This window comes from Anguilla rostrata, chromosome 8 (genome assembly GCF_018555375.3).
Source record: "Anguilla rostrata isolate EN2019 chromosome 8, ASM1855537v3, whole genome shotgun sequence".
NCBI lineage: Eukaryota > Metazoa > Chordata > Actinopteri > Anguilliformes > Anguillidae > Anguilla > Anguilla rostrata.
Window position 1 is genome coordinate 19,371,156 of NC_057940.1, and position 26,578 is coordinate 19,397,733.

Sequence of the window (26,578 nt, forward strand, 5' to 3'; positions counted from 1 at the left end):
TTTCTTGTTAGAAATTACTTGTTGTTTTTAATTAATTTTACCGAACAAAAACAAGGCAAATGCACTTCTTTTGAAATAAAAGACAAAATGTGGCTTCAGTCAAACTATACATAAATCTATGATACAGACTGTATCTTGAAAACGCAAGACACAAAGGCTGAATATATATGACTTGGAGTATTCACATATGGAGGCCTATCATTTAGGTAGTAAAGTATCGGTCACGTGCAGTATCTTCTTGTTTAGAATTTCACCACGTATCCTAATAGATGCATTACAAACATTTTCCCGAGTGCAAATTTTGTTCTGAGAATTTTTGCCAGTAATTAAACTTTTTGTAATTTGATTGTTTTCTATTGTTTAAATATGGATTTAAACGTCTAGAAATTTAGCTTCAACATTGTCTTAAAATAGAATTACATAAGTACCGTTAAGTTAAAGACAATTTACATTAATTGCAAAATTTGTTGTTAAATCTAAGACTTGATTTAACACTGATTACTGTGACAAGAACACACCATTGCACTATTTAAAATGCTTAAAACCAATGGAAGTCAGATTTTTTGTTACCCTGTATAAAACCATAACATTGTTTTTGAAACAAAAAAGAAATTTAAAGAGGAAAACGTGCAGCTTCGTCACAAACGAAAACTACATAAAAATCTAAATGCATTCATGTTTAAAAAGCACATTTAAAATTAAGATTTACTTCTACTCTATTTGCACATCTTTATTTTATTAACAAACATGATATATTTATTTCAACAATGAAAGGTTAATAAATATTTTGGCTTGATTCAGAATTTCTTTGTACTTCATCATCTATTCCAGTTGCTGAGAAAAGTATGGAAGTTGTGCAGGGACAGTGTTTTTACTTCTATAAAGCAAACAGATTAACCACCTTTTTCTGGAAGAGGGGGATTATCCATAAAGTAATGCACACACATATATTTAGCAAAACGAAATCAATTTGATCCATGTGACATTGGCCTTTCCCTTTTATCGTGCCTTCCACTGAGCCATGAGCCATCTACAGAGCCCATTCTGAAAGTACCCATTACAGGAACATACCTGGCAAAGTCAACAAACCTGCTGTCAAATATTTCCCTTTTTTAAAGGCACAGAAAAGACGACTTTCTCGATTAATGCAGGCATTAATCCGATGGTCAATCAGTTCCATGTATAGAAAAAGGAAGAAGTATGAGGCGACTCTTGTTTTGTTGCTGTTTTTGTTGACGTCAATGTCCAGCTGCGACTCAAAGCCAAAGGAATGAAGGGAGAGACACACCCAAAGCGAAATGTAAAATAGTCCAACGCTGAGTCTTTGCAGATTACTTTAATGCCAAGCCAGCAGAAGGTCCGGTGAGACGCTTTTGGCCCCAGTGCCAGCCTCCCAGGCGCTCGCGATCAGGCCAGAGCCATCGGGCACCAGGGCTCCCCTCGCACCGCCGCTGCCACGTCAGCCGTGGAGGTCAGGCCGACCCCCGGGTACAGGCCCTCCTGCCCCACGTACTTCACCGTGGAGCTGCCTGAGGTGGGTACCTCCCCCTGGCCTGTCATGGTGGAGGAGTTGACCTGCAGCAACACACAAACACAAGGTTATCTACTGTGGCCAGAGGGACCCCACTCCCTCCCTTGGGTCGTTTGTCATCTGCGGGCAGTTGGCCTCATCACTCTTTAGGGCTTGGGGAAAATGAATGGCAGTCAAATTTTAACCTTTCATCCAACATTTATTGGAGGTGCACTATTGCAAAGCTCTAGTTGTTAAAAAAAAAAACACTACTGATATAAACACACATACACACACGTGAATGTAAACACTGTTTAACATTTATCAATGACCAGGAAACAGGTCGGCCTTCACTTTCAAGGTTTCAGGCAATGCTGCTTTTTTGTCAATAATACATTTTTTTATTGTCGTCACTGGAAATATTAAGCTAATAATATGAGAAGAGTGATTTTGATTAAAATTGGTTAAAATTAGACTATAATGAAAGGTTGTTTCATGTTCATGTCCTGTTAGTAGACCCAAATCATGATCCTGCAAGAACATTTTTTAAGTGATCAACTGACTTGAACATTTGATTCTTTTTACCTTGTCCCTGGCAAATCTTTTATTCCAAATATGCAATAAAATAAATCATGATTTTCTATGATTTGGGCAATTTGTTCTTCTTTCATTATCTAAAGAGAAATCAGATTGTAACTTGTTGTTTTCATGAAGTACCAAGAGAATTTTCATTTTTTACTGTACCAGGCACAGACATAACTATTTCGGTAATTTAGATATGAAAAATGAATGATGGGAATGATGATGTCCATCTTGTTTTCACAGCACAGAGAATCATGCTTAGGGCATCTGAAACTGTATAATGAACATACTTATGCCAACTAATACAGAACTATGAAAGATGTGTATTTAATGCTTTTCTGTGTATTTGCATGATAGAGACCCTAGAATTAACAAGTAATTAGCATTGTACATAATGTACATTACTGGACCATCCACTGACATTGTGATCAAAACTGAATGCCGATTAAATATGAAAAGGTGAAAGTGATTGCTGTTTTTACAATATCATAACTTCTAATTTAATTGAATTTAAATTCTTATCATACCATGTATGGTAGATGAGGTTGCTCTCATCAAAGATATAGTCCACATGCATAGAACTACTCAGGTCACATGTTTAATAAAAATCGCTGTGTAGTAGAAAACTATTTGTTTCCTTCCAGGTGTTTGACCTTTTCACCTCATTTGAGATTTACTGACTTCCACTTTCATTTTGTTATGCTTTATTAGACAAGTCAGCCTTTTTCAATATTGCACAGGATCATGGTCTGTCAAGACATGCTCGATGGGCAAATGCTGGGCCTGCTTCTGGGCTAGAACACCAGTTGTTGAGGACCACCTTGGTTTTGTTTTTAAATTTATAAGATTGAATATTTTCTGAATTCCTTCAGATTCAGGGCACTGTGGAAGCTGAAAAAGGTAGACATTTTCCAAGACTTATTAAAACCGGCTCAAGAGGATATATCTTACCCCTTGGACAGGTGCCTGTGCTGATGGAGAGCTATTCTTGGAGCAGTCTTCAGAATTGGAGGAAGACGTAGAGGTTGGAGTCATGGGAACTGGGTTACTGTTACCTATGGAAGGAGCAGAAAAAATGAGTTTAACTACTCTAATAAAAAATGCATATCCATCAATATGTATAAAGTTTACTCATGATACTAAAAGACCAAAATGAATTTCCCGGGACCTTAAATTTGACTTACAAATAAATGCATGCATGTTTTCTCCTCACAAACACAATATTGGAAATATTACAGAAACACAGAACTCATTAAACTGTGTTTGTAATGGGAAAAAACGAGTTTATTTGTAGTACAAATTTCAGCGCAATGGGGATAAATCCTGGCCCAAATGTTAAATGTATTCATTTGCATTTGCATACCGGAAGAACCCTTGATCTTGCTCAAGGTCTTTGGTTTTCTTTTCCTCGTCTGAATGCCTTCTTTCTTCATGGCGAGTGGCCTTGGGACCTGTCAATAACATTTTCACATAGGTGAGCTCACAATAACCTTTTTAAAAGATATCCACTGTTAATGTGGTAGATTCTGAAAAATAATATTGTATTTATTATTGAGCCAAGAAAAGTCTGCTCCAAAATTTTGTTATCAGTTAAGCCATCTGTTCTTTTATTAGAAAACAGCAATAATTAATTCAGAATAAATCTCTAATTATATTCACTCCTGAAATATACAGTAATTTAAGAAAACTTGGGCCTGGGTTTTCATGCTTATTGCACAATGTTATAAAATTACGTCAATGATAAGCTTTGGGGCTAATTCAGACAATGGTCAGAATAGAAAATGTTTTAAAAATTACAGCATCCCTTTGAGGGCATTACATCTAACAACTTCATATTTAACTGTGATCCTCCAAATGTCTAGACAATGCAATAATTAATTAAATAAAATATTGAAAACCCCCTACCCCCATCTTATACACCTTACACTCTCTCACACACCCATACACACATAGACGGTACACTCATGAAAAGCTTATAGGTACACTCACCCCATGTAATTTGGTGTAGAGTCCACATGCATTACACACCGGTTCCCCCTCTGCATTCCTGCGCCACAGTGTGGTAGTGCTGGTTTGGCAATTTGCACAGGAGAGCCCAATTCGTCTTGTCGATGACTTTAGAACAGCAACACAAAATTCATCAAATTACAAACTGCTACAGTAGATTGCAATGTACACTTTAGACTAACACACAGTACATCTACAATAAGTGGTGCTCCCACTGTTGATAGGAGGGTAGCTAAGGTGTTGAACTCAAAATACAGAAGGGTTTGTTTATTAGTCCTACACTGCACTCTGTGTGATTCAAAGAAATACGGCCACATTAATGGATTACTGCCAACTCTTCGTCACTACGTACTTTATACTTAGGTCTGACAACATGCTACATATGATATTCATAGTATGCTGAAATACCTGAACTGATTGTGTTTTGCAGAAATGGTTTCAAGCATGGAACCTATAGCTTAATTTATGCCCATTAACACTTGTCATTTGGGTTTTCTTAAGTTGTGTATTTCTAATATTTTTGGTTTTGGACAGTTAACTGTTGGTAGTTAACTGTAAACAGGAAAGCCTATTTTTAAAGTTCTGTCTCTAAAATTCTTTCTGAGTGGGGACAGTAGGCCTAACAAAACGAAAATAACGTTTCCTACTCATTTAGACAGTGGGCAACGTCGGCCAAAAAAATACCACTTTTATCAATGGGTTTTGTTGCATTAAGGTCGAGTTTTTCAGACATATCAAACAGAATGCTGCGATATCTCGTAACGCCATATCAGCTATCCTGTGTGCCATTATCAGTTAATGTAAGTAATTAATCAATTAGCAGTGTTCGGCATGCTATACATTGCCGCGTGTTGCGTAGTAGGCTAGGCGTTTTTATCATTGCAACAGTATATTTATTAAGCTTTAAAAATTTAAAATAAAAATTTTAAAAAGCTTACCATCCGCTTTTGTGGTTTTATTAGTGGCCGACTAAGTCCGTTCATTTTGCTGTACAGGCCGCAGGCATTGCACAGAAAGTGACCCGTGCCATCGCGTCTCCATAGCGGCGTTGAGATGGACCCGCAGTTCACACATTCTCGACTTTCTCCCAAGTCATCCAAAATGTCTGTGATTAACGACACAAATTAATACAAAAATACAAATTAATGAATAAATACATATACTCATGTGTGTGTCATTTTTATTAATATTAATGAATAATATTAATGAATTCAAGAATGGAAAAATACCACCTAACCTGAGTTTTGCTGTGAAATAACAGTGTGAATTTGCCAAATTGGTTTGGCATAAACCAGTTCCCCCTGTCCATGATGAACTGAATTTTGTTGTATGTTGTCTCTGTAAATTAATTTGGTACATATATCTTGCGTCTATATAGCCTACTTTTTTTCAAAATACATAGTTTTGTATTGAATAAACAGCCTTTAAGCCATACTTTTAAATACCAGGTTGAATCGAACCTTAAAATAATTCGGTATACATTAGAGGTTTGCTATGGTTTGCTATGATCATTAGGGCTATTCCTTTCCTTTTAAATAATTGCGTATAAAGCAAGGATTAGCTTACTTAGGTTTTATAGTCAATCATAGTCAATCTTTCGTCAAACGATCAATTGGTCAGATATGAAATTGTGTAGGCCTATGTATTAACTGTTTAAATAATGTAGAAGATTCAGGCATAGAATGTCCGCATATTTAAACATTTTTACCATTATTATCTGCGTAGGCTACATAATGCAGTACATTTCACCCATTTTGAACATCTGCTACGCGTTCTGCTACAACCTACTCTCAAGTTTTTTTTAATTTAAAATAAGCCGCATTTTTACTTTGCCGAAAGTAACACGCAACACACTTTATCGCGCGTTCATAGCTTATGAACGGAAAATAAACTATTTTACATGGGAATCAAAATCGAAGAATGTTAAACAGTAAAATATGTGTATCTTCTGGCAATAGGGTAGGTTACACAAAGCACCCCGGGTATGTTAACAGCAAAACAGAAACAGAAATGTATGATCAAGTTAAATGACTCGATTGATTTAACTAATTAAATTCTGATACTTAATACAAATGTATATACTATATAGCCTATACTTTATATACTAAATATTGTACGCCAGTGGAGTTGAAATAAATATATAATTGGTTATCAATTCCGTCTTCGTAGGTTGTAATATTCTACACAATATATATCGTGGGCGCAGGTTCATGCTTACGCAATTAGCTTACTATTAATGCTAATGAAAAGGAACAAGTGATTATTACTTTAACTAATTTAAGTTAGGTTTGAAAATCATAGCATTTCTATTGTTTAACTCCTACGAGTGGAAGATGCATGGACAACTTTGAAATCGGATTGATATTCTGTCTCACACTGCAACAGTGCTACTGACAATATTCCTCAAGCGTTTTAAACGTAAACGTTAATAAATAGCAGTCAGCATCATAAAGACTGAGATTCATGTTTGCTTATAAACGCCAACACGCGTTAAAGCTCATTTCACTAAGGTTGTAATTTACCTCCATTGGGTCCTCGAATTGGTAGTGACGTTCCTCGGCTTTGCAGAGAATGCAGCATCGTGTTGTCAAATGGTCCAGTCGGCCAAGCAGTGGACAGCTGCGGTCCCACGTAAGGAGCATACGGGCTGGGGTAGGGTCCACCGAGAGGCCGGGCCAGGCCGTACTGATCTCTGCCGTTCACATTCAGAGAGTTACTGTAGCCGCTGTCCCTGGAAGCGCCGTTATTCATGGGCGGACTTGGAGAGTAGTGAAAACGGTTGGAGGCGTGGGGACTCCCGGTGCTGTATGAAGGGCTTTCCGGGGTTGGCTGCGACCAGACCGAGTGACTGCTAACCCCATGACTCGGCTGTGCAGACCCGCTGCCCTGGAGGTAAGGGATACTGGGAATCATAGGTCCCACGCGGGAGGTCGGCACGTACACCGGGGAAGTTGATGTGGAGTGCATATAGCTACCAGTAGGGGAGTCGTATCCTGCCTGGCTCTGAGCCGCCGCTATGGCAAGGGTTTGATACATGTCGCTGGGGTCGACGATTAAACCTCCCTTGTGTGCTCCGCTGGAAATGATGAGTTTGTTTCCCTGGTCAAGATCCGTGAACAGCGTGATGTCCTCTGAACTGGGCAATGTGTTGTTGTGATGTCCGAAGTGAACGTAGGGGTGTAGTGCTCGCCCCTCAGAGCGCCGGTTTCCTGTGTCAAGATGAGCTGTCGGGGCTGACCTCAGCTCTTCCGAGGTGTGCCGGTCCCTCCTATCACCGTGAAGATAGTTCTGCTCCACCGGCGACCCTGGGCTGCTGGAGACTTCTCTCTTAACCATGGACCAGCTGTTTTCGCCCAGGTCCATCCAGGATCCGGATTATGGACTGGAATTCAGAAAATCGATAGGGTATTCCCTGTGGAGGAGAGAGAATACGCATCTAAATTCTGAAGGATTACAGGGGCTTTTGAACACGATCAAAGAGCTGTTAGAAACCCATCGAACAGGTAGTGCACATCAGCTTTCATTCTCAGCGGCAAGACTACAGCAAAGTGCACTGTAGCAACGTTGAACATACGTACATTTAGCTAAAAACTCACAACTTATCCGCTGTAATTTAGAGTTCTTCATATAAGACTATTTTAAAATTGCAACCCATTATTTAGGCTATTTAGCGAATGTATTATACACCTGTCCAGCAACCTTGGCTTTAAAATTCAAATACGTCCTATATTCGATAATATTCTGACATAACAATATGATTGTCTTTTATCTTCACATGGTTAAATCTTTAAATATAACTTACAATGTCACCGTCTTCCATTTCGACTGGAGGTATAACTTTTAGCACAAGTCTATAAAATGCCTGTTTTACGCAACAAGTTCATAAGAACGCCGACAAAGCCTGCCCACTGGAGACGTGTGTGCCAGGCAGTATACTTTTTTCGAGATGTAGTGAATAACTCACATTCATTTTGAAATTCGAGCGCATGATTTAAATCTTCTACAGATAAGCTATACGGTTAAATCTTATATAACATACATATCGTATTTATGTATGTTTCATATTAAAATATTTCCTCAAGCAAATCATTAAGTTGATTAAACATAACTGTAGCGCAAATTCAAACAAATAAATACACGCAGGCAGTATCTTGCAGACAGTTATGAACTGAAGAGCAGTAGGCATCTTTGTGGCGTAGCTCGCAGCTTTAACTCCCGTCAACGGTCTCGTGATAGCTTCATCATAATTACCAAAAACCCACACAGCTCTATAGATAGGAAACAAAATGCAATATGTCTTTGCTGCAAAGAGATAACCGCTTGATAAGACCCATAACAGATAAGAGCAAGAGGCAGGATAGCCATGACAAAACAATACCCAAAATGATTTAGCTTCTTTGCAGCTGGCGCGTTAAAGAACCCCGAACCAGATGTTTTACTCGCAGCGAAAAGAGGAACGTCACAAGAAACTTAAATAATATAAGGAAACCACTTCAGACCTATTGGTAATGTGCCATCAGCTCCTGGTTGAGGTATTCCACCGTAAGTTGTAGCTGGTCTCTGAGAGGATAAAGAATGAAAGGGCTGGTGCGTTCGTGACGAAGTTTAAGAGAGGAGGCGCCTCTTGTAGCTGAAGTTAGAAACTGCAGGCCGTTTTCTGATTGGATTCAAGTTGAGCAAACATCGGCTCGACGGGGGTGCTAGCCTCGACAATCAATCAAAGCAGAAAGCGAGGCTTGATCATTACCCCTCAAAATGTCTAAAATAGATTGTAGCAAATTAGATGGCCTATAAACCACGCGTTTATAAACAGTGGTACCTTTTAGAAAAAAACGAAAAAGTTGTAATTGAATCACGTAATAGGAGGAATAGCCTGGAAATTTGTATAGCATAGTTAAAAAAAAAAAAACAATCATTGCTTAAGCAATTCACGAACTAGATTTCATTAAAGCAAATCAGTCAGACAGCCTTAATTATTTGTTGTAAACGTGTCGTGTAAGAAATATGGTTACGTGGTCGGGTTAACATAAAATATATCCGATGAATTTTATATAAATGACATCTGTGTTGATCATCGCTATTCCACTGACAACTGCACTCTCAGACTAATCAATAACGGGATCTTGTGCTATCTAGACTCGCAGGAGTGAATGGAGCTTTATCAGAAGATATACAGTCAAAAACGAAGATAAGGGTGGATTGGTAAGCTTTAAAATGTAAAAACCTGTTCTTGGATATGGAACAGGATTACTGCTACAACAACGATGACGACGACGACAACAACAACAACAAAATTAATAATAGAAGTATTAGTAGTAGTAGTAGTAGTAGTAGTAGCTAGTAATAATAATAATAATAATAATGTTATTACATTGCAGTTAGTCGTGGTGTAGGTTTATTATTATTGTTATGTTATGCTATTATTATTATTATTATTATTATTATTATTATTATTATTATTAATAATAATAATAATAATAATAATAATAATAATAATAATAATATTAATACTACTACTACTACTACTATTAGCCTATTATTAAAGTTTACGGGACTGACGGAATGAAAATAAGTTCAACAATAAAAGCTTTTGGTCATTTAAAAAAAAAAGACAGGAATTCCCTGAGAAATCCTTGCGCTTATTATAAAGCATAAGATACGCTGACTCTGATGCGAATAACTTATATTATCAATATCAAAAGAAGAAAAATAATATTGGAATTATGCGTTTAACGTAGGCTATTAGGAAATTACATAATTTAAACACTATCCTTTGGTCCGGAAAATATTCTTTTAAAATCAGCATCTTAATAAAGTATTATGGATTTAAATATAAATCCATCGATGGACATTCCGTTAGCCGAAATAGGCTATTACAAAAATGGCATAGCATAGTTGTAAAGCCAGATTACATTTGTTTTTTTAAAAGAATGAACATTGTTTCATGATGATGTTGTCACAATATGATACATCTCAATGCGGATTTAATCACGGCCTGGTATTCGATTGTCATTTGTAATGAAAGGGATCGTTTTCTTTAGATCGGCCATAGTAATCAAGGCTGGTCGCTAATTAGTTTACTTTAGTTAAGCGCCTTGATATTGGATTAAGGGCTCCTACCTTCAGAATACCTAACACTCAACACGCATCTTGTACTTAAAAGAGATATCCTTTCTTTCTAAGTGATGATACATTCAGTTACAAAATGCGTTGCTTAGTATAAATAATTAACCGCGTGAAGGTGTCAATTAAATTATTCACTGACAGCGCCTCATCAGTCACTGTGTTTTATTATTGTAGTAGAAAAGCGACATAAACTGACCTGAGGTCTGGTCTTCCAGGAATTATGCAATTGTCCCTTTTCAGTTCCATTTTCTATCCTGTGCTTGTCTTGTTATGCTTATGTCTGTTTAAACCATATTACATTTTTTTTTACAGTTGGTATTGCAGACCAAAATTTTTATTTTATTTTTATATTTATAATAACTATGTTACCGAGCTGTGTGTCCTTCTCACAGCACTCATTTTACTTAAATTGCGTTATACTACGACTTTAAAACTAAAAAGTAAACAGTTAATGAGATTTACAACCTTCATTTGCCATGGCAGTTCATTCAACCATTTGGCTCATGCTGTACGGGCTGATTACAGCAGAAAAGTGTATGACGAATAAAAATATGTAGGCTTGTAGATGAAATAATTCACTAAAATTATATATATACACACACACACACACACACACACACACACACACATGTTCAATTTATTTTTTCAGTGTCTCGAACGGCGTGAAATGAATAAATTTGAATACACAGGACGGGTGATGCTGTCTGTCCGGGCTCTCGAGACAAATGAGGTGTTTCAGGCTCTGCTGCCATGATGTGTGTTTTTTTGACAGTGACTGTTATGGGTCGACTTGGAAGAAAGGAGCCGGACGCCGCACTGTCTACTCGTCACTATCTTCACATTAACCAGGAACGGGTCTGCGCTGGCACCAGCGTCACAGTTAAACTGGGGGATCAGATGAGTAACTGTCGACTGTTCATTTAATGGTGTAATTGAATCCAGGTATGATTAACGTATGTATAAACGCATTAATTAGCCTAACAGAATATGATGATACATTTAAAACGTGTAAAATGTTTCATCGAGAAAACCGATATTAACCCATGTAAGTTTTTCAAGCAATCATGTAACACACACACACACGCACACACACACACACATATGTTTATTTATATAGGTACAATATGGAATATGAAATGTATTTTTTATTTGATTTTTAGAATTAACCTTTTTACTTATGCATGTCAATATGGACGGAAATTTATAAGCAACAACAACGGCAGTAATAATAATAATAATAATAGGCCAAGGGTGATATGGCTTTCTCTCTAATAGTAACATGTAGGCTTAGCCTGTTTTTTAAAAAGCTCCATAATCGCAAGCCTTTCATTGTTTTTGTTTTTGTATTATTTTTTGTCCATAGATGATTCGTGTTTAATAAATACGTTATAATTATAGAAGTATTTAATAATAATCAGTTTGGATGAGAGTCTTCGGTTCGGCCCAGCTAACGGTATTGTAAATGACAAAAATGAATATTTCATCTAATCAAATTGAGCATGTCTGCATTAGTTGCGGTCGTTGTTGTTATGGTATTGCTTTCATAATCTCGGCCTACATCAATATTCTTATATTTCAAATTATTTCCAGGAGGCACATGGCAAATTAAAGTAAGCCAATTCTTAGGTTAAATTATTTTTGTGGAACTATATACTTGGTATGAAAAGGCCTGTAGTCTGTTTTAAATTGACATTTACAATCTAGATCACAAGCTCAGTGGTACATGTGAATAATTGATAAGCTGTATTAATGTCGACATTACATAAATTACGCCTTATAAATGACGCCATTTTCATTAATCATGGTGGATTGAATGTGTATTTTTCTTTTTCAGTGGGTATATGCTATAGTATTAAATTCGTTCGTAAATAGCCTACCCACGTTATCATGTTGTGTAGGCAACGTTTTTTCTTCTTCTTATTTTTAGAATTTATTTATGTATCCTTTATTTTATCATTGCATTTAACGCGCATTGCAATTTAACTATGAATGACATGTCTATTGCCTGCTTTTTTCATTCTGTGGTTTGTGGAATTAAAGCACGTGAATGGGAAATGAAATAAACAACGAATATTTTACTGCAGGCCTGCATGCCCTGTATTTTCCTCCGTGGTTCATCAGTTATCAGGTCGTTTGTAGTCCTAGGCTTTCGTATCAAAGTGGCCGCTGAACGATGTCTGGTGTCTTTTTCATTACATAATAACATTAATCTACTGCCTCCGAAAAGTCAGTGCCGTAGCCTATATACACTTCTGACTTGATAATAATTATCTCATGGCGCATTTCGCGATACTGAAATGCCAGCAATGGATTTCTGATTATACTACAGCTGGTGTTGGAAATTGGCTTATTTCATGTCTCAATTTAAGATAAGATAGAATATTTACAGAGCAACTCATTAGAAGACTATATCATCGAATATATTACGCTATGCCGCTTGGACATCCGCGGCATGCAGGTAGCTTATAATGTGTATCTTCATTCTATTTGAAAGCCCCTATATAAACGTAACGACTGCATGGTACGATTACATGTTCACAAACTGACATTAGTCCTAGTTTTGCTGCCTAGTCTGTGCTCGATGTGCTCGATTATCGGCCTATATATTCTCCAGACTAAATTTTCTGAAAATGCATGATTAATTTAATTTTTCCAGAGCTACCTGAAGACTGAAGGATAACAACTATTTTGTTGGTCTATTTGATTTTAGCTTCTGAAAGCTCAAGCCTGTGAAAGTAAGCCAAGGCAGAAGGTTCTACATTGTAATTCATTAATAGATAAACTGAGGTGCCGGAACCAAAAGAAGATATGCATATGCAATGCTCTGGGTAGTTCAGATGTTTCGGAATGAAACGCCTGGTGTCGAAGGACAGTGAATAGTAATTTGAGGAATAGGCCACCATTTAGAAAAATGTATGCGCGCGCATGCACTTACACACACACACACACACAGACACACAGAAAGACACACACTCATGGTTCGTAGCTTCCGTACAAGTAGGCCTATGTATTCAAAATATACAAAAAGAAAAACGGCCAGTTATTGGGATATACCATATTGGCCTACTCTCATAAAGGGAAATTGCTTAATGTGCTCGGCTCTGTCCTGTAGAGAAACAAATATGCTTGTGATCAGTGGGAGATCCGAATATTCGACTTAATTTGACACGTCGGAGAGAACTGCACTGACGCCAAGTTTTAAGTTAACAATGACGCGTAACTGGTTGGCCTATCTAATCAGCTATGCTCTCGAAGTCCTGAGCATATTCCAAAATGTATCCAGGCCGCATACTTGAGTAGTCAGTCATGTTTTTCTTCAAATAGCATTTAATTAATTACGGGCACATAATAAACAACATTATTTCGATCTATTTATTTAGTCAGCTAAATTCTTTGTACCATTAATAGGCCTATCTCTGGAAAAACAAGCTCACTATTGCTATAAATATATATTTAATGTAGACTATTGATCACCAATACATGTTTCACAGAGACAGAATATAAATAATTTGACAAGAGGGTAAGAAAAAGAGTTGTGCAGATGGATAAACTTTATCCAGTGGTTTCGGGATTCCCAGACGTCTTTTATTTACCGCTATTATTAAAATTGATCTTCTTTGAATGTGATTTACGCAGTGTTGTCAGTGCATTCGCTTTATGCACTCAAACAACTCGATAAAGTTCGAGACCCGTGAATGTTTCAGATCTCCTGAGTTCAAACCTTTAATTCCCAGCGTAACTAGAGACAGATGATAGAATCCGTATCAACCACTTTGAGTTGAACCAGACAAGAAGATGCGCTTGAGAAAAACGTAGCCTACATACGCTGTTTCTCTTTGAAGTTAAATACTACCCTTGTCTAAACAGACAGTAAATTACTTTTTTATAACTTTTGAAATAGTTATATAGCACACATTGCTAGTTTTATATTATTATTATTATTATTATTATTATTATTATTATTATTATTATTATTATTACAGGAATGCGCAACTAAAAGAAAATAGCATTTAACTGCACAAACGGTTTTGAAGATAACCTATATTTAATCGCTGTTTTATTTGATTAAAACGTTGTTACTGCTAAGGATATAGGCCAGTATTGACTGGGAGAGGACGGATATGATTTCTGTGTAAATATTATGTAGAAAAGGGTTTTTTTTTTTCCTTTGCGTTTGTATTTACAAACAACTTAAGCATACAATTAGATTCTTAGACAGCCTGGCCTTGTTCAGTTTAATTATTTACGATCACTATTGCTGATACTGCAGTCTCCAAACATGATTTTTATTATAGCCTAAATACTTAATACATAAACATTTTTAATGATCGATAGTTACTCATGTTATGGCTTTGTTAATTGTTGAAAGAAAGAACAAATGTACAATTTCTTTTTCAAATAAGAAACATTTTTAGAACAAAGAGGCGTACAAAGTTCATTTCGGATCTTAAAGAGGTCTTCACTAATAATACATCCATGGAGCGCAAATCATCCATTAAATCTTTAATTTTATTCAAAGGGATCTACTCTTGTCCTTGCAGCGTTGTGCTTATGTCAGATTTTAACCTACTGGCCATTGTGTTTTACACTTAAGCAGTGCACATGGCTTATTGCCTGTGGGGCTCTCCCATTGAATTTCATGGTATCTTTCCTGTCGTTGGTGAGTGAAATGAGGAATCGTTCAGGGAAGGAACACCCCCCGTGCAAAGGAAAAGCGGCAATGGTCTGAGTCTTTACAGGAAAATATCGAGTAAATGGAGGATGTCCAGCATACCCCTGGGACACTCCATAAAGGGGAATTAAAAAAAAAAAAAAAAACAGTGACTCAATCCATGTCGTATTAATTAATAACAAATCATTATTATTTAAAAAATAGGCTACTACACGAATTAATACAATGCAATATCGAAATTAATTCAAACAAATGTTTCTGAAACCGAAAACAGCAAACCATCAGTAACATATTCAACATATAAATTAAATTGGCTACACATTTTCCAGATATCCTACAGTGAAAACCCTCTCGTGGAAAAAAAAGAGAGAAAAATACCATGTCACATATATGGTGTAGGCTATTACATTTTATTTTATTCCTATAATACATTATTTATTACGCTATAACAATATGAAATAACAATATGGAATTGAGATTTTTAATACAAAACTAAAATCATCTGCGTCAGCGTGTCCATGAATCAGCTGTCATATAGAAACCTTTGATATACTTGCCTAATATTTTTCTTTAAAAGAATACAGGACGAACTTGTGGAATAGTGAAGGTTTGAAGAATAATACTCTCTCGATACATAAGATTACAAACAGTTTTGTTCTGTTTCACTCTCTTGCACACATATACCATCACCACCTCTAGCAGTTGTATTCCTAAAATTTACATTTTGTATCAAGCACTTTATTTTGCTAGTTATTAGAAAATGTGTTAACGTGATTATTTTCCTGCTTGTTAACTTGCAACAACCTAAACATAAATCCAAATGACCTATCAAAAAGACAGTAACTGATGTTCACTATGAGCTATTGCAGCTATCACTATTGCAGTTCGTTGCTGCACTGAGTCAATGTGAATTAAACAATAACTCACAGCAGGCAGTGGTAGCCTACATTTTGATTATATCACAGCTACCCTCTTATAACTGTTTTATTAACAAAAGTTTTATTAATAAGAATAATTTACAAGAAAGTCGTCGGCTGCCCAGGCAGTTGTTGCACCGTTAGTAGGCTACCTTTCTTTTGTTCTGCCAAACTAGCTTGCTAGCCAGCTAGCTTTAGTGAGCTAACGAGAGTTTATGCCTTCATATTTACTTGTACCTTCCCACTGATTGTGCAACCACTGAAAAACTCTCCAACATCAGTGGGATCACGTTGCGTAGGTCTTGTCGTTTTGATAAGTGCAGGAGGCGCATTTCTCGGCGTGGTGAGGATGCTCTTCCACCTTCTCCGGTCCTCGAGTTTAGGTCGCCAATAGCTCTAAAGACAGCTCTCGCACTTATGTCCACTTACGAACACAATTTCTCTCCCCTCAAGACCCGTATCAGATAGGTCAAATGTTTCCATTTAGTGACTGATGATGATCGTTGCATGTAACGGTTTTTCATTTTGACTTGAATGATTACTTAGTCATGGAGTGATAATTGAAATAGAATTTTTATATCCACGGCTATTAACCAATCACATTGCAAGATTTGCCCTACCATTTTTATAATTTCCATTAAAAGATAGCTTGATGCAACTGTATATTATTTAATAGCTGAATAGTCTGTTTATGGTGACACAATGTGACTCTACAAGCATAAATGGTCTATTTTAAGTCCTGTTAAAAATAATTGTAACTGTTGCAATACATTGACCAAACCAGACAGACACAGTCCTTTGAGGAACACGGGGGGCATATGTGTATACCTGAGACTGGCATGATGAGGCATGATTTTGGCATACATAAGAAGCTGGAAACCAAGAGTATGTATCACAAAAAAAAAAAACACTTGTAATACCATGTCACCTTTACAATGAGGGCTTCCGTAAAAGCACTGCAATCTTTACCATGGGTTCTGGGTATTGCTAGACTACCTGTGCAACAGTCCCACCAATGCTTTGCAACCACACTTGAAACATTCCACTTCTCAGCTACTTGCATGAATTAGGTAGAACTGGGGTAGGGAACTGGGTTTGTCACCCAAAGGTGAATGTGTGTTTCTCAATTCCTGGGACAATTCCAGGATCACACAACCTGTCTTAGTGTTACAGTCTGCACTTCTCCTTTCCCCAGTATATTATGTCTTCCAAGTTACTCCATTCACAAAGTGATAGACTTGGGATCGACAAGACCTTGATGGCTGAAATGACTGATGTTGCCCATATAATTTGTCTTAGCTACATTTGGCACCCAGCGAAACAAGTCTAGGAATGCTCAAGACATCATAACAGTTTTCTGCTGTAACGTACTAAGCAACCACTTAGTAGTAGGGGGAAGCATTATGAACATTTGGTATGGGTCCAGTTAGAGATTGAACCTGCAACCCTCCAGTGTTAAACAGACAGTCTAACCACGAGGCCAGTGAACTGTTGTAATCCAGTAGGTAAAGGACAGTGATATTCCCCAGACTGGCCTCTGTTGATCTTGGCGAGCATTCATCCGCAGTCCTAGGAGCCACTGGTTGCTGCCGCCAGTCATTAAATCTCCAAGCACTATTTGCCGGTCATCCCTCTCCCAAACGAGCCTGAAATTTATTGCGTCATAAAGCAAAAATATATGTATGTGTGTTTTGGACGATTATTTGCTGGGGCTCATAGCTTAATTTATATGAGGGTTTTTTTTTAAAGTGTCATGTTTGCCAAGTTAGCACTAACCGTCAGCTCCTCGCACTTTACTTCCAGAACCTGAGGAGGAGAGGCACTACATTCCAATATTGCATTTAGGAGATATAGCTAGTTACACTCACAAACAGAAATGTGACCTTTTCGAAATATGGGTTCAGGTTCAAGTACAGAGTCAATGACATTACTTGGGCCATGCGCTTAAGCCACCAGGTGTTTTCGACAGTTGACAGTTGTTTTCAAGGAAAATATGCCTGTAATGTTCCACAGCCGTCGAGACTGGTGCAATGATTTCTGCTAAGGAACATTTTAACAGAAAATACATCTCATTTTTAAAAAAGCAGTCAATGAATAAAACTAGCCATATATACTTTGTGACAAGGGGAAAAAAAAAAAAATTTGTCTTTTACTTGATTTCATTTCTATTAGCCCAGTATGGTAGAAAGTTCATCTTTCATTTCTTTATCATTTGCTCTGTAGTTGAACCTTCTTAATGCTGAGAGAAAAATCCAAATATTAATCTTATTTCACAGCAGTGTATAATTTGAGCATAGAATAAAAAAAGCCAACTCTATTGTAAAGACTGTGATAGTCATTTCCTGCCTTTTATTAAAATCTATGCTGTGGGTAGGTAGGGGTGTGGGCGTTGTAAAAAAAAAAGTGACCTATTTACACACCTCATATGAACGGTGCAATAAAGTTTTATGTATGACTCTGCCCCACCTTCTGAGTTCTTGCACTGTGCAAGGTGAGGGCGCCTGCAATGGTGGCCATGGCGGGTTTGAGGCAGTGTTTTTTTGTGACTTGCGCGCACTACAGGAAATAGTAGATCATTAAACAGTGTGAGCAGGTGTAAAAGCAACCTTTGCCATTTGGACAGTCTGAACCATCCTCGTGTCAATACCACGCCCACAGTGGAACCCCAGACTAAAATGTGTTCACGACTGTGAATTATGAAGATGGTGAAGCAGTGGCCAAAAGTGTATGAAAAAAATCTGGCATAGCATGGAGTGTTCCCACATGCGATGTGGGTTTACTGCTCAAGGCTGACAAGCCTTGACAATTTCATAGTCCAACTTGACCACTATTTGGGATTATTTATTGTGCACACACACAAGAAAACAAATATTGAAATCCTAATATTTGCCAATAAGTAAATAAAATGCAATTATAAAATAAATGAATTACAAAAAATCTATTACAAAATAATTACATCTATCTACAGAGTGACTCTGTAAAGTTACCAGTCACATTGTTTGGATGCAAGGCTATACATGCGTCTGCAGTTGGTTTACCTGTTGAAGAAGCATGTATTTTATCTGGCAAAGGTCACTCAGGTTATTGTAGCACTAGCTCCTGCTAGTGATGTACCAGGTGACTACAGGCTACTAGCTTTCTCCAAAGTGGGAGATGCTTCTCCTGTAATCAGTGCTGGCTGTCTGCTGTGGTACTGAGGTGTAGAAAATAGCCCCTGGCTCCCAGGGTAGTGTATCTGAGCAGCATGTGTGCTTCAAAGGCATCACTCCTTGTGCATGCGTGAGCGGCAAACAGCACACTTGGCCGTTTGATATTGGGCACAAGAGGGGGCACAACATTTTTAAACCCAATGTTCTTGTCTAATCATGTAGGATGGAGTGTGGATCCACTCTTAATTCTATATTTTCTTTTCTTGTGAGTTATGAGTTTATTCATGATAAAAACACCAGCAGTGTGTATGCAGTTCAAGATGGGGTGAGGCAGAGGCAAGGGGGGCAAACGTGTGTCTGTATAATGGATTTTCAACTATTATTGGCAGTAATAATGACAAAAACAGGATTACAAACCATGTTTATAAATGATTGAATGAAATCTTACGATTGATGGTAGTATGTTGAGCTCTTAAATCCATACCAAACACAACACAATTTTTGCTTTATGTCCAACTCAGACAATATTGTCAGTGGTGCGGGGTCTAATTTTGAACATCCTAAAAACTTCCAGATGCATCATTTATTCCTTTAATAGCCGCCACATGTACAAAGACCTTACCGGCCAAGGCGTCTTTGTCTTGTCCACAGAACACAAAGGCCCCCTCAAGGTTTTAAAATATCCTTCTGAGAGCCAGCAGAAGTTTAAGTAAAAAAAGAGAAACTTTATGTTGTGGTGAAAATATTTTCTAAAATATTATTTACTTTATTTCACTTTTGTCCCATTTAATACTTTATGTCCTTTGTAGGGTTGGTTTCAGTGTAGTAGAACATATGGATCTTGAGATAAAGACCAAAGACTCATGTCCCCTACAGGGAATAAAAGGAATTGCCGGGTTTTTAGGAGGAAATATATTCATACTCAAGGTAGAGAAATTATAGGGGTGTATCAGATCCCTTGCCATTATTATTACAAGGTTTGATTAACCCCTATAGGAACATGAGAGGCCAGTAGTAACTCTGGCTCTGGCAATAAAGTTGTGTGCTTTCCTGTGCCAGTGCACAGCCTACTGTGTGCTTTTATCACTATATTGCTGCCCTGAAAAGGGGGATTTATGGTGGCCTTGATGATCTCATGCTGTTCGCTGATGTGTCAGTGACACCATCACACCCGCCAGGTCTTACGTGATGCATTGCGTCTGACCCAGATGCCAAGGCACAATGAGGTGTATGCTTCACAGGACAAGAATTGGCAAAATATAAGTCAAGAATTTAAGACTGCAGTGGATTTTTCTGTAAGGATGTCCAAAAAAGGGGGACACACTTCAGAAATGTTAGTAATGGTAATAAACAACATTACAGAATATATCATTTATAACAGCAAATAATAATTTGCATACTTTTATTTATTTATTTTTTTACTTTTTTTATTTTCTAATCATCAAAATATGTTGAGGAAACAGACATTAGCATTATAATTTTAGAACGGTGGCAGAATGATTTGCTGATCATGAAGCTGTTCATTTCAGTGTGTTCTGATTGCCATTATATGGACATTTTGGAAAATAAGTGTTTAAATGAAAACAAGTGCTCACTGACTGAACTGCAGTGTGAGTTTCTTCTGTAACTGTATTTAGATTATCTCTGTGTCTTTAGCGTAGACTGTAAATGTTTAATTGTTGTATCAATTGTATGTTACATGTTTCCTGTCACTGATGTGCTCTGTTGCTGTCTTGCCAGGTCTCTCTTGCAGAAGAGGTTATTCATTTCGAGAGGTCGAGGCTAAATAAATAAAGAGGATGGAGAAATGAGGAGCACAAGAGAGGAAAAGTAGACACTCTCACATTACCAGTTGCAATGTACGGGGCTCTACAGACTGGTAGTGTTTCACCGTGTCAAAATGTATTATGTGCTGTTCAGTTAAGCAGCAATTCAGAGCCTACAGGATCAATGTTATTGTTCATCAGAATTGTGTCAGGTGATGCAGTAGTGTCTAGCGTGTCCCACTTCTTCCCACACATTCCTGTGCTGCTCTTTTCCTTGTTGTTTACCCATTGTCCTCTCCACTTGGATCGTTGTGATGTTTTGTGAAATTGACAAGGAGGAGACAAAGGTAAGACACAAGGAAATAGTATTAGGACACAGACACTGCGTTGTTAATCATCTCCATTATTGTCCAGTGATGTGGGAGTGTCCACCTTGCTGATTGGACCTTTAAAGCAAGTGGGTGTGGCTATAAAATGAGCCCTCTCTATTGAGTGTGTGTCTATTGCGGTGTCCATATTAAGTGTGATTTTTCAAAGATATGACATGAACAAAAATAAAATAAAATGCATTGCTGCAAAAATCGGTCAGCCTCTGATCTGTATAAAACACGAAACATTGAAAATCATATTTCTGACTTGGGCAGAAATGGGACATTTTGAGTTCTAGAAGGCAGCCATTTAGAAAGATTGTTCATGAGCTGCAGCAGAAACAAGCATTTCCCATGGACAGTTACAGGCAAACCACCTTCCATTGTAAGTACACAATGACAGTGTGCAAGAAGAACACATAAGCCTATCACATGACACCCACTTCAAACTCTCAGTACAACTAGATGAAAGGGAAAAAAGCAATTATCTGCCTCACCAGCCCTCCTAGATAAGAAGCCTGTAATCACTGAATGTGATCCCCTGATTCTCATTGATATTTCAGTGTTCGGCAACAGGATTAAACACTGTTCTGAAAAGCGATACAATGGCTGTCTCTTGTGCCATCCCATGAAAGTTCTTTTTCTGTGTTTTATAGACTTTTAATCCTTCTCTGACTGGAGTATTTACCACATAAACCCTCAAAGCAAAAATGCTGATTGCATGCTGCCTAGCTCTTCCAGAACCTGTTTTTGGAATGCTGTGGTTCATTCAGTTTTGAAATTAGTTGTGGTCCATAAACCTATGAATATACAATAAAATTGAGTCACACGTCAATAATGTGTTAGTGTAATAAGCAACGTTCAGAAAATAGTGGGTTGAGGATTTATGCAGATGCAATCTCTTAAATTATTTTGTGCTGAAAAGGGTTTAAACTTGGATTGAAGGCAGACAACTCAGGAATATGCGCAGGACTATTGGTGTCAATGCCTACCAAGGGTCAATCTCTGACTTGAGTGAACCAATAAAAAATATTTGATTTCTACAGCAATGTGTATGATTGGTTCAAATTCACTTCAGCATGTTTTTGTGAATTCCAGGATAGTTTGCAAATACCAATGCTTGGTGTCCCCAAAGAAAAAAATGCCTCCCAGGTGTCACCCTTCAGTGAGGCACCCCACAATCCATAATCAAAGCCTGGATGTATTAATAATGTAGTTTCCCCTGTATGACAGGACATTTCAATGACTGGATGGGTCTGGATGGGCCCACAATTATGACTGACACATCTAAATCTAAATAAAAATTAAAAGATAAAAACCCAAAAGTATGATGCCCATTGTTCATTTTCCAAGGAGACGTTTGTTGTTTCTGTGTTGCACTTGTGATGCCTCCATCCTGCCGAATTGTCTCTGTGTTTTGTCTGCGAGGAAGGTCAAACTCTGAGTACACCTTGTGACTGTTCCTGGATCAGCTGTTTCTGAGTGCTAATGAAGAGAACAGCCTTGGCGCTGGTGACGCTACAGATAATGAGAGGGGGGTGTTGTGGGGGGGCAGGGATGTTCTCGGAGAGCACGCTAAGCCGCACGGATATCATCGCAGATGCAAGACCTTGCAGTGCCTGGGCACTCGGCCATCATCAAGGCCTTCACCCTGTGAAGGGGCCAGCTGGTTATAATGGAGTCTACAAAGGAGAGAGGTACTGGTCTTCTCTGTACTCTTAACATTAATAAAGCATTTGAATCATGCCCTGAGAGACATAAGGGGGCTCCTATATATCCCTTGAGAGCTGGCCACACTGTGGACTGTCACACAACTTTTCCTGTTAAAAGAAAGGTACATGAGCTTCTTGGCTCCATTTGACATTTGCGACATTTGTCAGATTACGAAGGAACAAGCCATTACATTCAGTTACTGACCCAGTTCACTTGTGGTATGCAGCCGTCACCTCGGACTGAACCACCCCATGACTCCCGACCTGTGCTCAGGGGAGCAATTTCACAGGGCACCCCAACAGGCCTTAAAACGGACCAAAAGTGAAACTATTCAAAAGTTTTTGAATGTCGATGCTTGTAAGCATGATGTGTATTATATTGTACTGTGTAATCAAATGAGTGTTAATTGTGGGTGTTTATTATCTTTATTGTTGATCCTACATCATGCCCCTGGATAGCAAGTGATAGGGCTCTCAAATCTCCTCCACCCCTCGTCTGTAGTTTACACCCCTGTCTGGGCTGGCGACTGAAGACTTCTTCAGGAAGATAAAGCCAAAATTAATCACAAATTTGCTTCCAGAGAGCAAGCTTTACACTTTGTGAAGCACTTTGTGACCCTTGTCCTTGAAAAGTTCTATATAAATAAAGTTTACTTACTTACTTTTTCCCAAAGACATTTCATTAAGAATGAGCACATTTGTGTTTGTAGCATTCCATACTTCGAAAAGATATCTGTTGTATGTTGGCGAAGACGACTAACAACTGCTAAGCTAACAACTGCTAAGCTTCTTTTTCTGTTACAGGCAAGAAAATCATCTCTCCTTGGAGGAGACTCAAAACATAGACATGTGTGAGCCACTGGACCTCACTGTGGCCCAGCAGAACATTGTGTTCCATGCCAATTCTGTGCCACAGTTGAGAGAGGAGAGCGGCTTGGTTTAAGAGCCTTGATGTAAACTGATCTATGTTACTATTTTCCATGCATTGCTTCATTTGTAGCACAAGCACATCACAGCTAGCTGCTCTCCTTGCATTAAAAACTGCAGTAAGGAGGCAGCTTTAAACCATGCGCAATCCCAATGACACACATGGCTCTTCTGGTGCAAAATTCCCACTACCGATTGCCAGAGCATTTCTTTTCTCCATTTTAGTTGCACTGCATGTTTCTGGACGTTTTTCATCTGTGGGGAGCGGCTGTGAGAATAAAAGACTTCAGTAAATAAATCACAAAAAATATATTTTTGAGAAAAACACCACCCCTTCAAATTTAAATTGATTGTAATACATTTAGGCTGGAAAATTCTCTCTCGCAGTTCGTATTGAGCTGTCCCACCCTTTTCAGCCATTCATCAGTGTCTCTGCTCAGCGGCCATGCCTTGACCCCGTGCTGATACGTGTCATCAAGTCTGCCACTGTTAGGCCAGGCAGAGGTTATGCAATCACCCTGCATGTTTCTGTTTGCTGGTCTAACTGTGAACAGAATATCACAGGGTGGCATGAACACAGTTAAATGATACTTATTCAACGGTTGAATGAAACTATCAAGCTAATAGGGACACGCTTGATGACTGAACATTGCATAGGAGATACGCACTCGCCCAAATATCACTTTCATCACCAGCAAAACTGACATGTTCACGAAGAGCGGTTTCCCAGACCGCAATTCTAGCCATATGGTTGATGGCAGCGGTTAACATTTTCCCACCAGTGATGTATTTCTTAGCCTAGTCAGTTCAAAAGGTCCATCTCTCTGACCTTCTTCAAGTACTTCTCCAAATCAGAGCATTTTGTTTAATGCTGGATATATTGAAAAGATAGCTGAATGTTTGCTGCACTTGTTACTTGTTCTAAGAGTGTTAATTATCCTTTTCTGGCATCACTACTGCTTTAATAAGCCTATGCACATATGTCCTTAATATCATAAGTGACTCTTGTAAGATAAGGACAAATTGATGCAATAAAATGCAGTATTCTATAGGAAATGAGGTATTTGCATGGATGTTGAAACTGAAATGAGCTGTCTGCAGCCTTTGACAAATGACCTTAAACTCCCTTTGTGTTCATTATGTTTGGTGAGAGTTATTTTCAAATTCCATGCTCTCGGCAGACAACATAGTCTGACACACAACACACTGCAGTCTTCATTTCCTGTGAACTTCAGCCATCATAAATCCACAGTCACTGAATATCACAAGTCATGTGTCATGTGTTTTCTTTTATTTTTCTTTCATTAATACTTATTATGTTCATGGTTTTAGGGCTCAAGAACTCAAATATGCAACTTTTTATGCTTTAGTACATTTATAAGCTCAAGGGGACTTTGTTTGGCTGCCTTAGGCACTAACTTAGGCACCAAATGTCACAGGCCAATGGTAACATAGCCAATTTAGGAGGGGCAGATTTTGTAACTTGCTCAAGAAACATGTAGACCGTATGTTTGCTAACAAGATGTAACGACATGTCGTTGGAAATATGCTCCATTTTCGTGGTACAGCGTAATGAAGCATTCCTTTAGTGGAGCAGGTAGATACTCCACTCACAACACAACCCAACATTTTGCCCAAATGTGGAAACCAATTGTTTTTTTTTTTCTTCCACAACCAATGAAGGAGAGACTTGATAAAAGGGCAGCAATGTGCAATGTTACAGGAAACTGCAGAGTCATCAAGGTCACCGAGGAGAGAGAGCGGTGGGCCTGGTCAGGCAGGGGCATGTTTCTGTTTTGTCAGGAAGGCTTCAAGGCTAAAGAAAGGTTCACTGATGGAAGAACTGATGCATCCAGATTATTTCCATTTCCTCTGTATCCTTCTGTGAATAAGCCTATGTGTTCCTTCAAAAAAATGTGAAACGCACCTCCCAAAATGTCCACCAAGATGTACAGCGTGGTCCCTAAGGCTGCCGGCTCTCAGCCGTACGCGATTCCCCCGCCGGGTTTCATCCCTGCAATGGCACTTTCCATTTGTGGCCCCTTTTCTGTGTTACTTCCTCTGTTATATCTGTCTGCAATAAAGCAAAAAAAAAACATGGGAGGGAGGGCTGTTCAATCGAGAAAGTGATGCCAATCTTTTGTGAAAACGACCATGACCAGATCCTAAAAAGTAATAAACAAGTAAATAATAAGAAAATTACGAGTATAAAATTCTCAAACAAATACATGTGTAGGTTGATGCTCTGCTAAAGTTTCTACACTGTTGGAAACAATCAAGACTCTCATCGACGTATATGTGCACTGTGAACATTTCAGTATGCAGATCTTTTTTTTCTTTCAGATGAAAGAAAATGTGTCCATGTTTGTTCCGCCTTTTGAAACATAAGAACAAATGACCGCCCCACCATACTAGATAAAACCTGGGCTTGACAGAGAAGACATGGTGGCTCCACTGACTACTCACTGGCATGTGTGCCAGAGTCACTCTGTCGACCTCCAATGACCGTGCAACCTGGTCCCTGCCACTGTTCCGTTTGTCAGCTCCTCATTGGTTGAGAGCATACACAAGCTCTCCCGTAGATGGCTTCCACTTTGTGGCCCCACAATGAAGGTATTGAGAGCTGTTCCTTCGGTGTGAACCCACTGGCTTTGTTTGCCTAAAATCCCCAGCACTCCACATGTCGCAATTTAATTTTTATCAGTCTTCCTTCAAACAGTCAAATCACGCTGGTTCTTTTGTGCAGTTTCAGGTCCAGTGTGCTGTACCAGGCAGTGCCATAGCCGGCTACTTTGTGTTTGCCTGCGGTTGTTTACTCATGGTGGGAATATGACATTGCAGG

The 26,578-nt window shown here is 38.3% G+C and overlaps 1 protein-coding gene and 1 long non-coding RNA gene across 3 annotated transcripts; one reads left to right on the forward strand and one right to left on the reverse strand.

Annotated features, from left to right (window-relative positions):
* gata6 (GATA binding protein 6) lies at positions 1-7,462 on the reverse strand. Its single transcript, XM_064346911.1, has 6 exons — positions 6,622-7,462; positions 5,038-5,204; positions 4,082-4,207; positions 3,456-3,543; positions 3,044-3,147; positions 1-1,575 (listed from the first exon to the last, which is right to left on the reverse strand). The coding sequence occupies exons 1-6, from the start codon at positions 7,460-7,462 to the stop codon at positions 1,408-1,410; spliced, it is 1,494 nt and encodes a 497-aa protein (XP_064202981.1). The 3' UTR covers positions 1-1,407.
* LOC135261057 (uncharacterized) lies at positions 7,462-26,578 on the forward strand. 2 transcript variants are annotated; one of them, XR_010331820.1, is made up of 4 exons: positions 7,462-7,602; positions 10,998-11,167; positions 20,704-26,349; positions 26,483-26,578. It is a non-coding gene; the product is annotated as an uncharacterized LOC135261057 (long non-coding RNA). The 2 variants fall into 2 exon arrangements; XR_010331821.1 differs by lacking the exon at positions 7,462-7,602 and adding an exon at positions 8,842-9,301.